This window comes from Clytia hemisphaerica, unplaced genomic scaffold (assembly GCF_902728285.1).
Source record: "Clytia hemisphaerica strain Z4C2 unplaced genomic scaffold, Clytia hemisphaerica genome assembly, whole genome shotgun sequence".
Taxonomy (NCBI): Eukaryota; Metazoa; Cnidaria; class Hydrozoa; order Leptothecata; family Clytiidae; genus Clytia; species Clytia hemisphaerica.
This window is the reverse complement of record NW_027103770.1, coordinates 789,171-809,679: the sequence shown is the minus strand read 5'-3', so window position 1 is coordinate 809,679 and position 20,509 is coordinate 789,171. Positions and strand designations below refer to the sequence as shown.

The 20,509-nt window shown below is 34.2% G+C and overlaps 2 protein-coding genes and 1 long non-coding RNA gene across 7 annotated transcripts in view; 2 read left to right on the top strand and 1 right to left on the bottom strand.

Moving 5' to 3' along the window:
• The first annotated feature begins 5,039 nt into the window (after window positions 1-5,039).
• Window positions 5,040-7,196, top strand: LOC136805874 (superoxide dismutase [Mn]-like). The gene is made up of 4 exons (XM_067062441.1): window positions 5,040-5,336; window positions 5,630-5,733; window positions 5,955-6,269; window positions 6,475-7,196. The coding sequence occupies exons 1-4, from the start codon at window positions 5,094-5,096 to the stop codon at window positions 6,578-6,580; spliced, it is 768 nt and encodes a 255-aa protein (XP_066918542.1). The 5' UTR covers window positions 5,040-5,093; the 3' UTR covers window positions 6,581-7,196.
• A 4,860-nt stretch (window positions 7,197-12,056) lies between these two features.
• Window positions 12,057-20,509, bottom strand: part of LOC136805880 (77 kDa echinoderm microtubule-associated protein-like) — a 30,737-nt gene continuing 22,284 nt past the window's right edge. For all 5 annotated transcript variants that reach the window (XM_067062449.1, XM_067062450.1, XM_067062448.1 and 2 more), the window contains exons 13-25: window positions 19,699-19,794; window positions 18,811-18,957; window positions 18,101-18,241; window positions 17,060-17,176; window positions 16,457-16,588; window positions 16,063-16,194; window positions 15,699-15,766; window positions 15,352-15,440; window positions 14,639-14,736; window positions 14,200-14,287; window positions 13,846-13,941; window positions 13,449-13,579; window positions 12,057-12,784 (exon numbers count right to left, since the gene is read on the bottom strand). In XM_067062449.1, coding sequence (XP_066918550.1) covers window positions 12,653-12,784; window positions 13,449-13,579; window positions 13,846-13,941; window positions 14,200-14,287; window positions 14,639-14,736; window positions 15,352-15,440; window positions 15,699-15,766; window positions 16,063-16,194; window positions 16,457-16,588; window positions 17,060-17,176; window positions 18,101-18,241; window positions 18,811-18,957; window positions 19,699-19,794 — 1,467 coding nt within the window. In that variant the 3' untranslated portion in view covers window positions 12,057-12,652. The remainder of the gene's footprint in view (window positions 12,785-13,448; window positions 13,580-13,845; window positions 13,942-14,199; window positions 14,288-14,638; window positions 14,737-15,351; window positions 15,441-15,698; window positions 15,767-16,062; window positions 16,195-16,456; window positions 16,589-17,059; window positions 17,177-18,100; window positions 18,242-18,810; window positions 18,958-19,698; window positions 19,795-20,509) is intronic.
• LOC136805882 (uncharacterized) overlaps window positions 16,550-20,509 on the top strand; it is a 34,317-nt gene continuing 30,357 nt past the window's right edge. The window contains exon 1 of the long non-coding RNA XR_010846461.1: window positions 16,550-16,605. This is a non-coding gene — a long non-coding RNA (uncharacterized lncRNA). The remainder of the gene's footprint in view (window positions 16,606-20,509) is intronic.

Genomic DNA, 20,509 nt, shown 5'->3' with positions numbered 1-20,509 from the left:
TAAGAATTCAATAAAGGATACTAAAACACAATTCCTGTGTGAATTTGAACAAGATTGGAAAAAATTTCACAGTATTATGGCTGAAAATGATCGTTTTTTAACTTTGTATGTTGTAATTTCATTGCGGCTGACGACCGTTCCTTTTGATTTTTCAAACCCGACACAGATTTTTTATACAAACATATCACTATGAGAATTCAATAAAGGATACTAAAACACAATTCCTGTGTAAATTTGAAAAAAATTGGAGAAATTTTCACAGTGTTATGGCTGAAAATGATCGTTTTTGGACTTTGTCGTAATTTCATCGCGGCTAGGCGACCGTTCCTTTAATTTTTCAAACCCGACACAGATTTTTTACAAACATATCACTATGAGAATTCAGTAAAGGATACTAAAACACAATTCCTGTGTAAATTTGAACAAGATCGGAGAAATTTTCACAGTGTTATAACTGAAAATGATATTTTTTGGACTTTGTCGTAATTTCATTGGCTGGGGCGACCGTTCCTTTTGAAGATTTTTCAAACCCGAAACAGGTTTTTTCCAAATATACCACTATTTATTACATACACACTATTGTACCATTTTATTTGGTTTATCCTACTCTCCCCCAAGTATTATCCCAACAGAAAAAATAATGCTTAGCTAAAAGCCTGTGGCCTCTAATTTAGGCTATTTTTCTCCACGAAATTTTATCTGGACAATCAAATCAAGAACTTGGAAATATTGACTTATAAATGTTTATCTCATTTAGCTCCAATGTTGAACTTTTTAGTCGAGAATGAGTGGGCGGGGGATGGGTTGGTTCTTTAGGCGAGAAAGTGCATGTGTAATCACTTAGAAGAGCTAAACTTCCAGCTGGTTTATTTATTCGTTAAGATTATTTCTCATACTCGCTCTGCAATAGAATTATTACTTGGCTTTCTGATCTGTTCTGATTAGCAGTTTGTGGGCAACGTTCTAACACAACTAATTCAACAAGCTCATCTTTCACATCTTTTAATCTCTTAAGCCGGAGCTTCCAGCGCAGCTGGTTTATTTTAAATCAATCACGAATTATCAGGGAAACAAGTAAAAAAAACTGCATCCATTATTTTCTTTCCAAAGATATTGATGTTTTTCGACATCAAGGTGAAAACACGACTTAGGCGAGGGGAATTTGATGTTCTGTTTACCGTCACGTTGTAAAAAATATTTGATGCAGCAAAATTTTCATTATTCCTACCTAGTGCTTCCCATCTCCAACGAAGTTTAATTCCACAGTGAAATCGAGCTGCTTTCACTTTCGGAATCAAAATGACCATGCGCGTGAATTCAAACGCGTTCGAGACGCGTCTAAAACGCAAATTTTTAAAACGCCCTTGTAGCCGCCCACTGCTTAAAAAAATGCCTGCCCCATTCGCGGACGTGATTTGAACCATGTTTTTTACTCTAGGTGCACATTTTGTTAGCGAAGATGTTATTTTTGATTCACTTTGAGTGTTTTGGATAGCTTGGCACAGGAAAAGAAGAAAATAATGAGTCTTTAAGAAACAATGAACTTTTTTGAGCTGCAGCTCAAGAGCATGCTGGCGGTCGACGGTAAACAGAACATCAAATCCCCCTCGCCTTAGTGCTGACCACAGCACCGGAAAATTCTCGACCCACATTGAAACAAATGGCTGTTGCTAATGAGCTGGTTCATCTTTTCAATCGGGTTTTTTTTAGTAATCCCAGGGTAAGATTAGGCTACAATCTATCACAATACGCTTTATTTGAAAATCTACAGGCCGTCTGGAATTTTGAAAAATGGAAGAAATTGCGATTTTTTAACAAGATTGCAGATTTTTTCATTTAAACACCATACACCATCTGAAAGCTGAGGATTTCAGCTTTATATATAGTGGTGAAATTTGTTTTTAGCTATCATTTCCAGCTCATTAGCAATAAGCTAAAGTTTACCAGACCAGATTTTCAGACCACACCGGCAAAACTCTCCACACCCTGCCACACGGAAGACTAGATTTCATCCGCCATTTTTGGCGCGGTTTTGATGCTTCAGAAAATTATTTCTTGCTGGCGTGGTAAGGAGGCGATTCTTTGAAAAGGTGATTTTTTTGTGTTTTGAAAATAGAATAACTTAACCAATTTTAATAAATGACCCCTCATTTTTTTCAGAAAGGTAAGGACTTTCAAATAAAAATTAGTTTGGTTTCTAAAAATTGAGGGGAAAATTTCGGTTAAGTCAAAAAAATCTACCTTGATTTCAATTTTTCAACCGCTTTTTAAATGTTGTGTCCTTCATGGTCCATCGCGTGGTCAATTGAGGACACTAAAATTTTGGCTGCCGTAAGATTATATTGTTTTGATTTTTATTTCCAAAATGGTACCTCTACATGCATGCTCGTATTCTCATGAAAATGAAAGAAGTCTTTGTCAGTATGTTGAGTATGTGTTGTTTTTGAACTTATGGAATCTTTTAAATGATTCGTTTTTATAATTACTATGTAGTTGTGTACTTCATTTGTGCACCCACAAACTATTTGATGAGCATTATTAATTTCAACACTGTAAAAAGAATGAATGAGGGGTGTGCTTGGTTACAACATATTTATTTTTTGCTTCAAACAGTTACATCAATATGTCAAAAACATTTTGTTCAACTACTTTTATAGGATGAACCATATTCATGTGGCTTTCAGCCTTGCACTCCATCGCAGAGGCTAATCAATTTTAATGACTTTTTTTACTAATGACCAAGCTTTCATAAGAAACTAAATCAGTCATCTACAGGATGTATTTGCAACAACAAGGATGAGAGTTACCTGAATCAAGTTCAAATTCCCCAGACAATTAATTAAAACTTGAAAACTTAAATGAGACAAAATGACCGGTTGTGAACGTCCAGCAGCCAAAATATCAACCAACCAAATTTTGTTATTCGATTCCCGAGACAGCGCTACAATTTTTAAGGCCTTGTTTATATGCTAAAGTAATTAAAAAAATTTTGCATATGTAAATGGGTCAGTGTTTGAGGTCTGGCAAAATTTTCAAGAAATAGTCTATCCGGCGGTGCGCGGATCTATGTGGGTTCTGTCTCCCCCGTAGATCTTTTTCTTGGGAAGTTGATCTTCAAATTAGTTTTCAATGTTGCCTTGGCTCAAGTCTTTTCATCTATGGCTAAAATTTTAGGCAATTTCTCATAGTTTTTGAAAATATTAATTTCATTAAAAAGTGCCAGGTTATTTTTTCATGAATCCCTTTAGAAGTTTTGTGGCACATTTTTTTGCTTGCAACTTAAGTAAACGATATAGCGCTTTCGCAGCAACAATCTTTGATACGCATTTCGGCGGGACGCTAGTGTGACTAACTGTTGCATTGGAAACAGATTGATGATTCTCGGTTCTGACTTCTGTAACTAGCTACCATGAAGTCGGGTAACTTGCATCAGTGGAGGGAAACTTGCATAACCATCAAATGAATGACCAATCAAAGCTTCACAATTTCAAAACAAATGAATTACGCAGCTCTGCTCACAGCTCTACTCTACCATTTTAGAATCTCATATATGCTGTGCGAGTAATTTTGATAATAAAAAATCATGGGAGATCATAAATTTAAAGATGGCTGGATTTCAGACGTTTCTCGCTGGCTTCTGGACGTGTAACCTCAAAGTTAAACATAATTATGCATGACATCACTTTTGATTAGGAGATATACATTTTACCACCTGCAAATTTTGTAAATCCGGTTTGTTTTGATTTAACTTTTTATTTTAATGACTAGCCAAGTCATTCATTTGAGGGCTATGGAAGTTTCCCTCCACTGATATGCAAGTTACCTGACTTCACGGTATTAATCCTAGAGATCCGATCTTTTGATATTTTATTTATCATTGAAGTATGACTTTTTGAAATTTAGTAGTTCCTAAAATTTCTTTTAAAGGTGTCCCGTAAATTTTGGGGTAATTACAGGACACCCTCGGGGAAAATATGGGACAGGTATGACATGTTATTGAAAAATCCAGATATCATTCCAAAAGGTCGTGATATTTGAGATTTTGAATCCACTTGATGACTTAAAATCCAAGTGCTATCATTTAAAGATTTAGAGTGTAGTTATAATTCCATCAAACTAGAAAATCAAGTTTGTAGTTTTCTTATGGTTTTTTTGACTTTGTTGAAAACTGGATTTTTCCTGATTTTTTGCATGGAAGTAGGGTACCATCAACGGAAAAAGATGGGTGAAGCAGATTTTCTCAAAAAAACTTTTTCGCCATAAAAATTGAATCTTTATCCATAAGAATCACTATCTATAAGCATACATTAATGTTTTTAATTTTAGCCAAATTACTCAATTTATTCCAAATCCCTCCCTTTAAAAACCACCCCAATGTGCACGGGGGACTAAACAATAATGAAAACAAATGACAAATTCTATTAAATTGTCACTATTTGTGTTCCGAATGATTGTTTTAACGGTCACGCTCAAGTAGATATCAATTATATATGTGTTAAATGCATAACCAGGTAGGTCCAGGTATCACTTGTTTGTGGAACAAATGGTCGAGAGTGGAAAGCCCTAGGGCTACCAAAAATGTCTTGAATCTTTTGGGGGACTTAAAACTCAGAAGGGACCTAATTTTTGCCTGGGACCTAAACCCAGGCTGACGCTATGTCAATGCTGCACGCAAGTATTTAAGCTAAAGTCCCACTAAAGCTGGACAAAAATCACGTTTTTTAGTGTTTGCAAAAATAATGCCACATATTGTATTTTATGATTGACAGATTAAAGTTTTTTCACGCCCAAGGGAGTTTGCTGTTCTGAAGGAGTGGCTATTTCAACTTGAGGCCAAATTCTCTAACCATGCGAGTTGTTTTTAAAGTTTTTACAATATTAGAACTTAGATGCAGAAGATCTTACGGAACATTTTAAATGTGGTTCAGCAGTTCAAAAGTTATAGTGTAAAAAAGTAGTGTAAAAAATCACTTTTGAAAAAGTACAAAAACACATGAAAAAAGGGAATCATCGAAACCCCATTGAAATTAATGTTTAAGATAGATCATATTCTACAGTACTTTTTATTTAAGATATAAGTACAAAATAAGGAAATGCTAAATCTAGGCATACTCTTCATCACCATAAATGTCTTTATGTTTGGGCAATCTTCAAAAGATGAAATTTATCTTGGTGTTGACCAATTTCAAGAATATTATGATTTGCCAGAATTGCCATACAGTCTTGACTCTTTGGAACCATGGATAGATGCTGAGACAATGAATGTGCACTTTAAAGGACACCATGCAAGCTATATGGCTAAGATGAATGCAGCTTTGACTGAGTGGCGAAAATCTGTAAGTAATTTGTGTGACCTTTTAGTTTATATATTTATTAAGTATTATGAGAAGTGAGAATTGGGATCAGAAATCCTTATTAAATTGAGTTTCTCCTGAAAATGGTTTTTCCAGCTGACGAGCTCCCAAGCTATTTTTCCATATTTGATTTACTTTCGAATTAAAAAAAGGAATTCTTGTGAAGTAAAGTAACAAATGAATTGTTGATGTTGGTGAAAACTAGATATACTGTTTTCATGGTTTAAATTATGAAATTCATGCAAATAGCTTCAGCTTTCTCCCCACTTTTCTAGGAACCAGAGAATGAATTAGCAAAGAAATCATTGGTAGACATTTTGAAAGATGTGGATAGTATACCAGAAAAATGGAGGACTGCTATTCGAAACAATGGTGGCGGGTATTTAATTTTTTTTTCAGGCTCTCTTCGCATTGATAAAAAATAGGAGCAATTTGGGATAAATAGCCAAAGGTTAATTAAAAGTTTTTCTGAAAGCTGTCTATGCAAGCTATTTTTAACTGAATGCAGTATGGAAGAAGAATCTGAATCGAATTGGTTTCCTTTTCTCCCAAAGTTGTTTAAATCTAATCTAAAGAATATTTTTTGGTCTTATTTTCTAGGTATTTAAATCACATCTTTTATTTTGCTACAATGAGTCCAAATCCAAAAGGAATGGAGCATACTATGCCATTAGGTATTTTAACAAATTTCCGCAAATCTTTTCACAATTTCACCCACTTCCAATCATGGATGAGTAAAGAAGCAATGAATTTATTTGGATCTGGGTACGTTTGGCTTTGTCGTGAACCAAATGGTGGATTTTTTACCATTTATGCAACAAAAGATCAAGCTAGTCCAATCACATATGGATTACAGCCTATCTTGGTCATTGACGTATGGGAACATGCTTATTATTTGAAACACAAAAATAAAAGGTAATTCTAATTTCTGGTATTGTTGATTGTTTTAAAAATTGCTGTCTTGAAATGGAAAAAAGAAAGTTCATTTTGATTTTTTATAAAGAAATCATTATAGTGGTCTTGCTTTTTTAACATTGTGTAGTCTGGTGAGGTTATTATGGATAAAAGTTGGGGGTGTGGATATTATTGCATGATAATGAACACGTTATTGGTTTTTTAGGAAAAACTACATCGACAATTGGTGGAAGATTGTAGATTTTTCAAAGGTAGAAGCACTTTTGAATTGGTGGTTGAATTTTGAGAAGAAATCACATGATGAACTTTAGTTAGAGGACTGGTGTCAAAGTGTTATGCCGTTTCACTATTATAATAAACTAAATGAATAGCTGCAAAGAAGTTTTACCAATTTGTACTTTATGGTTTTTAAAGATTCATATGTTTTTCACATTTCATCCAAATCTTTAATCGGATTAACTTTCGCGATTTCGCGAATTTTTGCCATTTTCGCGAAATTGAAACTCGTGAAAACGCGTGAGATTTCTGACTCGCGAAATTAAATCCACCACAAAACTTTTAAAATCGCATTTTCGGTGAAGAAACCAGTCCAAAGTCTCTATTTGGGGCAAAAAATGGCTATTTTTCAGCTGTTTTCAGGCCTATTCGCGAAATTAAATCCACGCGAGATTTTTCAAAACTCTGACTCGCAAAATTAAATCCAGAAGAAATTTAATCCGATTAAAGCAGTATAGTAGAAACGTTCTAATTGATCTTTAAAGTCGTCAACTTATAACTATTTATTGTCTGTTCATGTCAAATACAAAGGTCTAAACAATATTCATAGACATGTTATAATCTTTATTTGTATGTTTTGTCTAGTTAATTTATAATGATGGTATAACGTGATTTTAACTTTTATGATATCAAAAAAGAATTACTATTTGTAGATTCAAAGAAATAGAAGTAGAGAGAAGGAAAAACAACAATCTTTTATACTATTCATTTTGAGCCGTAGAGGGCTTGTTATAACAGCAGGTACCATAATTCAAAACGATTTGATTGACACGCGCTTGTCTTAAAAGTAATTGTTTAAAACAACAGCCGGATCTCTTTCTTCTTTTTGAAACTTTTTATTTGTGAGTTGTTTCGATATATATCTTTTAATAAATAATTTTCATAATTAGCATAATTAAAGTTGATTTTAATATTATGTTAACGATCTTGAACTCTCTTTCGAATAATTAAGAAAAAATAGAAGCCGAGAGACAAAATGTTTACAACCGAAACAAGACGACTTGAAGTCGAAAATTTCGCCTAGACTTTGAATTGCATGGGAAAAACAAGAAGTAGAGATTGAAGCTAATCTGAAATCTACTTTACATCGAGCCTTCACCTCTCTAAGAGTTATTGATTTGATTCTTATAAAGTAAATGCTTATAAAAAAAATAAATATTTTCATATTGTGCGCCGTCTCCTGTTTACCTTGTAAGATTTTACTACCAAAAGGCATGTCACCGTCTATCAAGATTTATTGACTTGATTCTTATAAAGTAAATACTTATAAAAAAAATAAATATGTTCATATTGTGCGCAATTTCTTGTTTACTTCGTAAGAACTAATTACCGAAAGGTATATTCCCGTATATCAAGAGTTATTGATTTGATTCTTATAAAGTATATGCTTATAAGAAAAATAAATATACTCATATTGTGCACCATCTTTTGTTTACTTTGTAAGAACTAATCACCGAAAGGTATATTCCCGTATATCAAGAGTTATTGATTTGATTCTTATAAAGTATATGCTTATAAGAAAAATAAATATGCTTATATTGTGCACCATCCCTCGTTTACTTTGTCAGAACTAATTACCGAAAAGTATGTCACCATCTATCAAGAGTTATTGATTTGATTCTTATAAAGTATATGCTTATAAGAAAAATAAATATGCTCATATTGTGCGCCATCCCTTGTTTACTTTGTAAGAACTAAATACCGAAAGGTACATGACCGTCTATCAAGAGTTATTGATTTGATTCTTATAAAGTATATGCTTATAAGAAAAATAATTATGCTCATATTGTGCGCCGTCCCTTGTTTACTTTGTAAAAACTAATTACTGAAAGGTATATTCCCGTATATCAAGAGTTATTGATTTGATTCTTATAAAGTATATGCTTATAAGAAAAATAAATATGCTCATATTGTGCGCCATCTCCTGTTTACTATGTGAGAACTAATTACCGTAAGGTATATCACCGTCTATCAAGAGCTATTGATTTGATTCTTATAAAGTACACGCTTATAAGAAAAATAAATATGCTCATATTGTGCGCCATCCCTTGTTAACTTTGTAAGAACTAATTACCGAAAAGTATGTCACCGTCTATCAAGAGTTATTGATTTGATTCTTATAAAGTATATGCTTATAAGAAAAATGAATATGCTCATATTGTGCGCCATCTCTTGTTTACTTTGAAAGAACTAATTCTCGAAAGGTATATCACCGTCTATCAAGAGTTATTGATTTGAATCTTATAAAGTATATGCTTATAAGAAAATAAAGAAAAAATCAAAACTGTGAAGCTTAAGACACAAAAATATATGACGTAATCCAAAGAAAACCCGCGAAAATTGTCCGTGGTTATACGAGCGTGTAATTTGTAAATTAAATTTAGTGAGTTCGTCCACCGTATCAAGTACTTTCGTTTTCTAATTTTTTTTCCGCACCGCCGCGAAAGACTATCGTAATACTTTCGCTAGGCGAAATTAATAAGTCTGAACTGAATCCTGAATGCAAAACAAGATTTAAGATGGCGAGTAAAGAGTTGTGTGATATTTTATATGATTTTGACATTGATGAATCAATACCTATCGTTTTTGAAAACTATATTGGTGAGAATCAAAATGAGAGTGAAGAAATCTTAATCCCAGACGACATCATTTCTGCTGACTTGGATATCATTGATTTTGATAGCATCATAATGGAAAACACTCCTCCTCCTGTCGTTGTTGAAGAAGAAAACACACCAGAAAGTGTCACTTCTCCAGAAACTATATCTCCTGAAAGTCAGCCTTCTCCTCAAAATCCATCTCCCAAAAATCATTCTTCAGAAGATCAGTCTGACAACCCATCAAACATTGATACTCAAAACACAAATGCAAATAACAAATCTTATGATTATTCAGTTCTCCAATCAAGCTTTCAATGTTATCATTATTCAACAACTGATACGATGGGAACATTTCATTAATAGGAAGATTTCTTCCCAAAACAACAGCATTCCATGTCAAGTCATTATATATGGTAATAGTTATCTCAGGCATCACGTTACAATCTGATACTTGAAATTTACTGTATATACGAGATGGAGTTTTTGAACAGAGTAAATAGCCTTTAGCTAGAAAAAGTTTATCCAGGTTGTGTTTGTTCAACGTGGGACACTTTGGCATAGATAATTGAGCCTCTGTGATGCAGATTTCGCATTGATCATCACAAGGGAGAAAAACAGGTGGAATTTTAGTTCTATTTGCTCTGGCATCTCTTGGCAAGTTCCTGCAGCAGTTTTTGCACAATAACTTTGGATATACATTTTGGTCCTCATTGAAGCACGTGATTCCATACACAGATAAAATTTCCTGAAATGTAAAAGCAAAATGGTCAAAATGGTAAAATGTCATGCATATATCAAGGCCTGAAACTCATCTTGATAATCAAAAAAAATATGGTAATGCATGATTTATTTATCACAGATCTTTTTTCAATATATGGCTAGTCGAGTAAATGTTTTGAACCAGTGGTAGTAAAAGAATATGCCTGGTTTCGAGGATTGAATGTGGCAATCTATACCTGCAGTCCAAAAAGCAAGTTCAGGGGATGTACCAGGATAGTCTGATAGTGTTTAAATTTATTTTCTGCTTAAAGTAATGAAAATAACTTACATCTTTAAAATTTTCACATGCTTTGAATTTAGTATATGCTGCATCTCTTTTGATTTTGATTTTACACAGCCTGCAATATTTTTCCAACTCTTTCAAATGACCCATGGTTTTAGAACAACCCACGACAAAGAATTTTTATACACTTATTTTTATTTCTAACTAACAACATTTTCTAAAAAAGGAAAGAAAATTGTTTCATATTCCAACAACAAAAAAACACATTTAACAAAAATGTTCTCTGTCTGTCTATGTTTACAAGTGCAAGCTTCGCTTCTATGATTTGAAAAACAAAATGGCGGCGAACGAAAAAAATTATAACATTGCTGAAATATTTTCAAAAAGTTTTGCTATTTAGCCTTAGGGGTGGTGACTGATATAAACTGCAAAAGAAAGATCGATTATTGCTTGACTTATATCCAAACACCCATTTTCCAATTCTAAATAGTAAACGAAATATTTCAAATCCAAAACACCACATACAAAACAAGTCTTTTTTCACTGTCGACTTTGAAAAATGTGATATTTTCAAAATAAAAAAAGCTTTTGAATCCATTTTTTTTCTATGGTGTAAAAGAGGCCTTCTAGAATCTTTTCTAGTCGATTTCTTTCTAGTATCTAGCATAATTAAGCTGTAAAGCATTGTGTAGATTACCAGAAATAGTCGGTTTCTTTACTTCAAATTGTCGGTAATTGTCGTTCTACCGACAATCGCACAGAAAGAGGAGAAAATCATAACAAGCTCTAAACGGCTATTGTTTAAAATAACAATCGCAAGTGAATAGGGAATATGTGGTCAGCGGTTTGTTGTTTTTCCTTCTCTCTACTTCTATTTCTTTGGTAGATTATACTTTAAAACCAATAACTTTATTTCCCAAAAAAACAAAAACAAAGATCATTCAGATCTTTCATGAAACAATCATTATCTAGTGGTCACGATTTTTAACATGGTAGGTTGCTTTTAGGATGGCAGTTGGGGAATGACTTGTATACTTCTGCTTTTTCATGAGAACATTTTGCTTAAAGAAAACATTAACTCAATTTTAACCTGAAAACCTCAAAATGAAGAATAATCAAAAAGACTGACATGAAGCCATTTTATTTAGCTTTTGAATGTGGTAGAAACTTCAAATTTTCCAAAAGAAAAAATTGTAACTCTCGACGTTTTATTTTGGCCGAGGTAATAAATGGGGGTGGCATCAGGCGTCTTGGTACAGAACTTTCATAAGGTAATATCATGAAAGTTACACTTTGTTTAAGAGGACCTTAACAGTGCCTGCAAATCACGAATAAACCAAGAACTTCTGACACACCTTGAAAACTAGATAGTAGGGATCAAGGGGGAAGTTTTTTGAATATTGAATAAATCTTTCTTTACCAATGGGATTAAGGGGGAAGTTTTTTGAATATTGAATAAATCTTTCTTTACCAATGTTTATACTATAATACTAAAATGAGACTTAATATAAGTTAAATTTTTAGTTAGTTAGTAATATACCACTGGGTTTACTATTTACAACTGGAAGTTTATTTTGTCATTAAAGGTTTTATTTTTATAAAGCGTTCCCGTTTAATATCAGACACATAATATTTCATATCAGGACAGTGTCTGCCTATTGTTATATTATGCTGATATAAACAAAAAAATGTTTCTTTTTCCTCTTTCTGGCTAATCTTGCTCCACATCCGTGTCAATCCAACGTGAAAAAGCTTGTGAATTAAAATTGATGAGTAAGCAAACAATATCACTCTTATTTAAAAACAAAACCTTTAACTAGTAATGAACAAAAATCGTTCTTCGTTAAAAAGTGAAATTTACTTCAGATACCCTTATGGGCTGTGATTAATCTTCACAGTAGATATTCCTTCTTTGTATTGATTATGAATTCATTTCTCTTTAATGGTTCAATTAAATATTAGAACCATGACATTATAAACTTCTTCCTAAGAGGTATAATATATAATAAATTCGAAATACTCTTTAAAACATAAGTATCTATTTATACTGATGCGATAAAACTATATTGTTCAATAATTCCGGAAAAAAATTTCTGTGCTCTTTTCATTCCAGAGTGTAAAATAAAAATAAGCAATTTGACCAAGAAAAGATGATGGTAGAGTTGTAGCGTCAATGACAACTAGTCTATCCAAACAGCCTTCTCTTCGCTCCAGTTGCATTGGAAGTTGAAGTAAGTACTTTTTGTAGTCCAACAAGTTGTTGTCAAAACTTACTTTTTAATACTCTCGTTCTGGTATTGATTATGACATCCTTTTATTTTCTTTGAGTTTTACAATTTTACTCTCAGACTGACTGTCGTATAATCTTTTTCGTTTTTTAAGGTAAAAACGAACATTTTGGAGAATATTAAAAACGTTTTAAATTTTTCCATTTTCTGTACATAGATTGCTGAATAAAATGAAGATCATCGATACTTTAATACATTATTGGTGAAGTAATAAAATCATGATTTGACCATTTTCCATTGCATGATGGAGCTGTCTAAACCACCGACTGTGATCAGAGATGAATCATCGTGTAAGAATCGTACACATGTCACATGAGAGCTGTGCCCAACACCGATGCTTGCTTCAGACTGTAGAAGTGAAAGAAAAGGAAAGATAGTAAGTGATTTCATACTGTAGGAAATGTTGATGTTACCGTCGTAAGTTTGTTCTAATGCTGACAACCCCTTTCTAATTCCGACATCTGTATAAATTTAGCCATAGGAATAATGGGAAGGACGGAATCGCTCATTGAAACTACATTTCTTTACCGCCAATGAGGTTTTTTATATCCGATTCCAACCCTCTTATTATTCTCTCGTTTATTCGTATAAAAACGGGTGATGGAATTAGGTGACTGTTGTCGAAATTAGACCAACTTACAGTAATAATGAAGTTGTTGCCAAATGGTGCCGATCGACTGATTGATTTTCAAAGAACTAGACATTCTCCTCGAATTTTTGCAAGACTAAGCTCATGGGGACTTTGGTATTAGTACCAAAGACAGAAAGAATCGAATGTTAGAGTTTTAACTTTTGTAAATATTTTTTAAAGCAGTCCATAGGTAGAAAAAATACAACTCTCTTAACTGTACGATGTTCCATTTCTTCTGTTGGTTATAGTGTTTATTTTTTAAAGCAGTCCATGGGAAAAAACAATACAAAACTCTTAACTGATGTTTCATTTCTACATCGAGTCAAGAGAAAAAGCAGAAAAGAATTCATGTACAAAAAGTGTATTGACAGAATTGAATACCTTCAATTTAACACTTGGATATTTGAACAAATTGACAGCACCAAAATCATCTCCCGTAGCAACCAACTTCTTATTGTTTGATCGACAGCATGTGTTTATATCAGTGCCATCCGCTCCTTCGGGCCAAATGCCTGGAAAAAAATGAATTTTTACAAATCGTTGATATCAAGAAATTATAATGAATTTTCCATTATACCTTCGGTGATAATTTATATCGTAGTTTGACGTCCTGTCAAAAGTTTTTCCCAAAAGGAAGCTTTTTCGACTAAGGCAAAGTTGAGTAAAAAATGACGTTCGGTGAAAATTTAAAAAAAAATTTACAATCTATCAACGGGAGCCCTGTTTATAAGGCACGTAAGAGTAAAATACTGTAGTTTTTAATAAAGCAGCAACTTACCCATAACCGGGAAACCAAAGGGACAGGTATAAGTTGACCATTCTGTATCTCTTAACGCTGCTGGAGTCAACACTTGACATCCTGATTCTGCATGCCCTAAAAATTTTTAAGAAACGTAAAAGTGTGATCAGAAAACTTTTATTCATTAGTTCGTTCAATCAGATCTAAGAATTTGTCGGACGTATAAATCCCTTCAAAAACATACAGATAGATATATTAATTTATTATATTATCTCTACAACCAAAGTGGAGAACAATGGCGTTTGGCTAACAAACTGTATCGAGAATCTTACTTCGATGCAAATTGAGATCGAAGAAGTCAAAAAAAATTTAAATTAAATCGAAAATACTTACAGAAAAGAACTTCGTAATCACCAGAATTACTTTGCATGAATTCTCCATCCGTGCACCAATCCAAATGCAACACGCGACTCGAATGCCCCTGAAAATTAAATTAAATTATCATTTTAAAAATTTCTTTGTACAAAATTTGAAAAAAATACTGCTGTGTATATCGCGTCGATATGTGTAGTTGCTTTGTCGATTAATATATTACCAATTCTTATCAATTGAGTATTGTGAAAGCCAAGAAAGGGCAATAAGGTATTCTTTTGGGTGGAAAAGGAAGCTTCTTTTTCCACCCAAGATGAGTAGCCCGTAGTTTTTTCGCAAACGTCGGATTCTAATTATAATCTCCAGATTTCGAAACAAAGTAATAACACTCGAAAACAGAGAAACTACTAGATTCAATCCATCACTATGATGCTTTACTACATCATTGATTCGTTCTTACCTGCAGCACTTTGGGCTTTTTGAATGAAGTGACTTCTTTGGGCCAGTTATAAAGATAGATATTACTGTCTCGACATGCGGCTGCCAAATACTTGCTGTCTATAAGCAGAAAATTTATTTTGTATAGTTAAAGGTACTTTTCAGTTATGTTTCTATTTAAAGTCTCCATTACTCGAACACGTAAAGGGAACGCAACTTTGATCAAGTTACGGAAACACGTTTTATAAGGAATTTTCAACTAAAGGACCTGAAAACTTAACCTGTTCGAGTCACGGAGACCTTCGGATACTAGAGTTTCGGATGGAGACTTCGCTGTAGTGTAGTGACCGCGCTCGCAGTCATCTAAGGGGTGGCTTCTACCATGATGCAAAGCTCATAAAACTTATGGAGCTAAACTATGACGCAAAAATGTCAGGTCTAGAAAGCTTCTTTTAGCGAAAAGTTTCTTTTTCTCGAAAAACTCAAATCTTTTAAACTATCCTATCGGGGAAAAAAATGTCGGAGTTTATTTAGTCGGGGTTTTTTTTCGTCGGGAAAAAATTTCTTCACCTAGAGGCATTTTCGTCACTTTCCCCCGACACTTTTTCCCTGATAAGGTCTTCTGATCTCGTATACTATTGCCTCAGACATTTTTTCCTTACTTTCCCCACAGATTTACAAAGCTGGAGACAATGATGAGACGATCTCTCCACTGTAGTTTGGAAAAATTCTTACTTGGTGAAACTTTGACGTCATCAATGCAATCACGTGATACAGGTACAGTGACCAGTTCTTCTTTTGTTTCATAATTCAACACATACAACCTGAATTTTAATTTTTAAGGGAAATGAAGTTATACTCAGACTACTGAGTATGGTATTAATAACTATCCGCAGTTTCGTCCTTTTCAGGACCAAAGTGCTCAAAACACCAAGTTTTGAGCTTTACATATCGCGCTTGCGGTATACAGAGAAGCATAGCTTGCTCCTCAGCACAGTGTATAGCTTTGTTCTGAGCTTCAATATCTTTATGGGAGTAATAGTAATTCTTTCTGATTTTCTTAATCGATTGTTATTACTTACGTTCCGTTCTTTGTGCCAACCAAAACAAACGGTTCACTTGGATGAAGCTCTGCGCATTGTGCGCCGTCCTAGAAGAAAGTAAATAGAAAATTACGTCATTACGATCAATAGCAGCATAATGTTTAATTAGATCAGTGGGATAGCTTCATTGGTCTACATCGCGAAGCCTCGATCCAAGGGGTAAAAAAACACAAATAACTCAAAATATTCTTAAAACAGACCTTTTTTTTTCGCGATATTAAGTTCTGTCCAGTTTTGTAATGTTGAAATTCTAAAATCCCTTGAAAAGCTAAATTCACTTAGTAAAATTCCTTCTTCCTATTAATTATCTTCATATCATAAGTCTATAATCACCCTTTCTTACCTCAATGAAGTATGACCAAATCAGTTCTTGTTTTTCTCCATTCCAAACACAAACCAAGTTTTCGTGTGAACAAGTCACGAAAATAGGCTTCGATGCATGAGCAGCCAGGCCCCACATCTCATCGCTATGGCCCTATGAAAACAAAGAGGGGAAATATAAAGATAAACATATGGGTTTTCACACAGCCATGAAATATCATAAAATGATGACATGAACTTTCTCATCTTGGAAATATGTAAAAAGTCATGCTTTTTTGAAATATCACATTTCCTATCTTTCTTTAAATAGGGAAAATTCAACTCGTCAAAGGGCGTATTGGTCGTGATTTTTAAGCAGATTCGAAAATAGATTGAAACTTCATTGATGCCGTTCTTCTTTTTTCAGCCAATCATACCTGAACAAGCGCTTTCTCTTCCGACCAATCGGCTTTGACTTGAATAATACAATTCTTCGATGTACCAATCAGAAATTGTTCGCTGGTGACGTCATAAACGCAACATCTTGGTGGCCCATATTGGTCAGAAAGCTGTGTACAGGAAAATGGTAAGTTTTATTAACACGTTTGCATGTTCGAGATAATAACCATTAAGTTTAAAGTAAGTAAGTCTGCGACCGCAGTCAAAGGCGACCGGAACGCTCCTCTTTCGATAGCTATCTACCCAAAGGTAGGAGAGGGCGCTACACTTACCCTTGATCCTTCTCTTAATTGCTGAGCATCAAGCAGAGAGGCATCAATTACCATTTTGGGAAACTTTGGTATGATCCGGCAGAACCCACGACCTAGCGCACCGTAGCTGGATGCTCTACCACTGCACTACTGTCACTTGAGTTTAAAGCCCGAAAGCCTAGAAAAGAATCTTAAACCTTCCTCAATCAAGAAGAAGAGAAGCCTCAAGCTTTGCGCCGCTTTTCTAACGATTCGAGCGCTTTCTTTGTTTTCACGTGGCAATATCTAGAGTAATTTTTCCTTGTGGTGCACGAAAGAAAAACTTCTCACCGATCCAATTTCTCGGACTCGTTCCAATTGATTGTTCCATGCAATAAATATGTTATCTTTGCCACCCGAAATATATTCGTCTTTGCTCTCAACGTAAGTCAATGAAAATACTCCACCCTAAGGAAAATTGAAAAAAAATGTTTTTGAAGATGCTCATGGACAAAGCTGTTGATTGTCTCTTAAAATTACCCTTGATATTAATCTGATCTCAAGGTTGTTTTGACCAGACCTAGTCTGTAACCCTTATGTTGAGGAGGTGTGACGTCCAGGGTGGTCTGGAAAAATAAAAAATCCAGGGGGTCTCTTTTTCGAGTGTGGAAATCCAGGGTAGTTAGTAAAACGAAATCGAAAATCCAGGGGGGTCACCTTTCCCAAAAACGACCTACTCAAATTACAAATCTTTTCTGGAATAGCCCATAAGATATGCTGATAGAATTGCTTTAGTTTTTGAAATGAAATCGTTTATAGTTTTTCGGTCCAATTTGATCAAACTAGATATTCAATGTAGAAATCTGTGATGGCTTTGAACATAGATTACATTTACTTGTCGAAAAGACAGCTGTCAAACTTAAAGTGATAATCTTTGGGTGGTAGATTATTTTCAAATTTCTTCCAATCATTAGTCCAACTATTTTTCAAAATCGAGATGAATTCATTTCAAGTTACAAATTTTTGAATTTTTTCGTAAGAACCGTGTAAGAACCAGGGAAATCAAATTGTCATATCTATTCATGGGCCCCGGCGAGCCATTTTGAGTGAGGGGGCCAACGTTTTGGAAAATGGTTGGGCGACGAAGAAAATTTTTCACTTTTTACACCCTCAAAACACCTTAAAACGATATCTAATTGGGGAGAGTAATAGTTTTGTGGTTTGATTTGGTCTCAAACCAGCTTAAAATAGTAACTCAACATGTTCTACCAAAAGGTGGAGCGGGGGAGGGGGGCATGGACCCCCGGCCCCCCGTTGACGGGGCCCATGCTATTGATTTAAACCAGAACCAGAAAAAATATTTTGCTAGTTTGAAAGATGTTGTCATATTACCTTGTGAATATTCTGTTCAGCTTTGGACACCTTAGATGTTCCTTCATTGAACCATACGATATTACCGTTTGAATCACCAGCAATGACGCTTCCATTTGGTGAGTATGTTGCACATATTACGTACTTCGGTTTGGCGATTTTCTAAAGAGAAAAATTGTCAATCGGAAAATTTGATATTTTAGACTTTTAAGATATGACTTTCATAGCGTTAGTGGTTGAGTTATTCTTCAGAATCAATGTTACAAAAATAATATTTTCAGTCTTGTTTCACGGACCTGGTTGGGAAAAATTCTCGACTCTCTTCTCCACCTGGATATTTGAGTTTAATCCCCATCCCGTTGCAACCAAAGGATTTTTCATTTTCATCGGTATTTGTTTTTATTTTCACCCCCCCCCCCCTACCGGAATTGTCTAGCTGTCTTACTCTGTAAAACAGGTGTTTTTTGTTCCCCGGGGGGATACTTGCGGCCCTAAAGGGTATATTTTTCCGAGCTTCCCAAAGTGCACTGTAAGGGTCGAAATCAGCAAAAGTGAGAAAAATGCACCCTAAGGGTGTAAAATCTGGAAAATTTGAGCATATTTTAAATGCCTATATTCGGCCGCACGTATGGTCGTTTTTGAAACGAGTGCCCCCGGGGTTTTGTTAAATCAAACATTCATGATGAGTCAGGAGAGTCAATCAATTGACTTAAAAAATAAGAATAACTCACATCAAAAACGCCATTTCTTCTGGTCAGAGCAGTTGTTCCATTCTCATTGTTGATTTTCCAAAAGCCGATATGTGATTTGCCGTACGTCATAAATGCATTGTCGGTGTTTGGCTGCCATTTCAGGCTGAATAAAGCTTCCTTTGACGTCTATTGTAAAAAAGCAAGGTGATTAGAGTCGCGATAATTAAAGTATACGTTTTTTTATAAGAACAAACTATATAAGAACATAAGGCTTCGATGACAATTTAAGAACATTTTAAGGCTTTGCGGGCTCTGAAACACCTGATTTCCTAGGAAAATGGACTATACTACTATATTAAAAAAATAATGGCGAAAATAAGAACATATTAAGAACATTTTTAGGCTTAAAACTCAAAAAGTTAAGAACATCCCAAAGCTTCAAAAATTTTGGATGTTCTTATAAAAAAAAAGAACATGTATATTGTTTATAGCAGGGTGCAGTGTAACGATTGAAGTCTAATAGTAAACTGTTGAGCTAAAATGATCTTTAAGCTCATTTCGGGAGAAGCTTTGGAATTCGTAAACATTTTATGAAGACATTGAATTCTGCATCATGGAGAAGTATACAAAAAGAAATTAATATTTTGAATACCTTAAGGGATCTAATTTTTGCGGGAATTAAATTTTGCGGTTTTTGCGGATTTAAGCCCAAACCGTAAAATTAAGTTACCGCAAAATTTTTCAAATGCGAAAACATAGGTCGAATAATTCACAGTACGGCTCTAATTTTCTTTCAAGTGAGAAATCCGCAAAATTAAATTCCCGCAAATATTAAATATTAAATCTTGAACTGCGAACCGCAAAAATTAGCTCCCACAAAAAATAGTTCCCTTAATGTAATTGAAGATGCGTTTATAAAAAACTTACATTTGCTTCAGTGAGTTTTTGATTTTTCTCCCAATCATAGAGATAAGCGACATGGTCATTACTCTCGTCAATGCAAACCAAATATTGTCCTGTTGCCTGTGGGAAAATTGGTGGGTTTAGGTGTAATTCATTTAATTTTCCGGGTGTTTAGTAAACCATAAGAGGATTCGGGAGGAGTTTGGGAAAAATATACCGGGTGACCCACGAAAAAGCTCGGACGTTTCTCGGCGTCTTGAGGCCGAACAAATGTCCCAAAGTGCTTGGAGTTTTATTATTTGGAAAGTAGATATCCTAACTTAAAATCCGAGCCATTAATTTTTAAATTTGACGCACAAGTTCCCTAGTTATGAGCTTTTAAACTCAAAATTCACTTTTCGGAAAGTGCAAAAAACAGGTAAAAAAGGGGCATCAAATTAGGTATTTTTAGACGTTTTTGATATACAGTTGTTGAGAAAATTCCTTGAAAGTGCCAATTTTGATAGAAACTAGTCTTGTTTTAAACAAAAAATACTTTCAAAGGTGTTTTTAATAATTATTAATGTCATAAAACTCGTTAAATAAGTCAATTTATAAGAGATCTTCTAATTGATTGCATTGATTTAATTTAATACCTCTTTTTTACGTGTTTTTTACACTTTTCGAAAAGTGAATTTTGAGTTTAAAAGGTCATAAGTAGAGAACTATTTGGTCAAATTTAAAAAGTGATAGCTCAAATTTTAAGTTAGGATATCTACTTTTTAAATACCAAAACTCCCAGCACTTTGGGACATTTGTTCGGCCTCAAGACGCCGAGAAAGGTCCGAACTTTTTC

Excerpts from the sequence above, each read along its gene's own strand:
- LOC136805874 (XM_067062441.1), top strand. The coding sequence starts at position 5,094 with ATGCTAAATCTAGGCATACTCTTCATCACCATAAATGTCTTTATGTTT. Across the intron at positions 5,337-5,629 it reads TGACTGAGTGGCGAAAATCT|GAACCAGAGAATGAATTAGC; the intron begins GTAAGTAATTTG and ends CCACTTTTCTAG. Across the intron at positions 5,734-5,954 it reads ATTCGAAACAATGGTGGCGG|GTATTTAAATCACATCTTTT; the intron begins GTATTTAATTTT and ends CTTATTTTCTAG.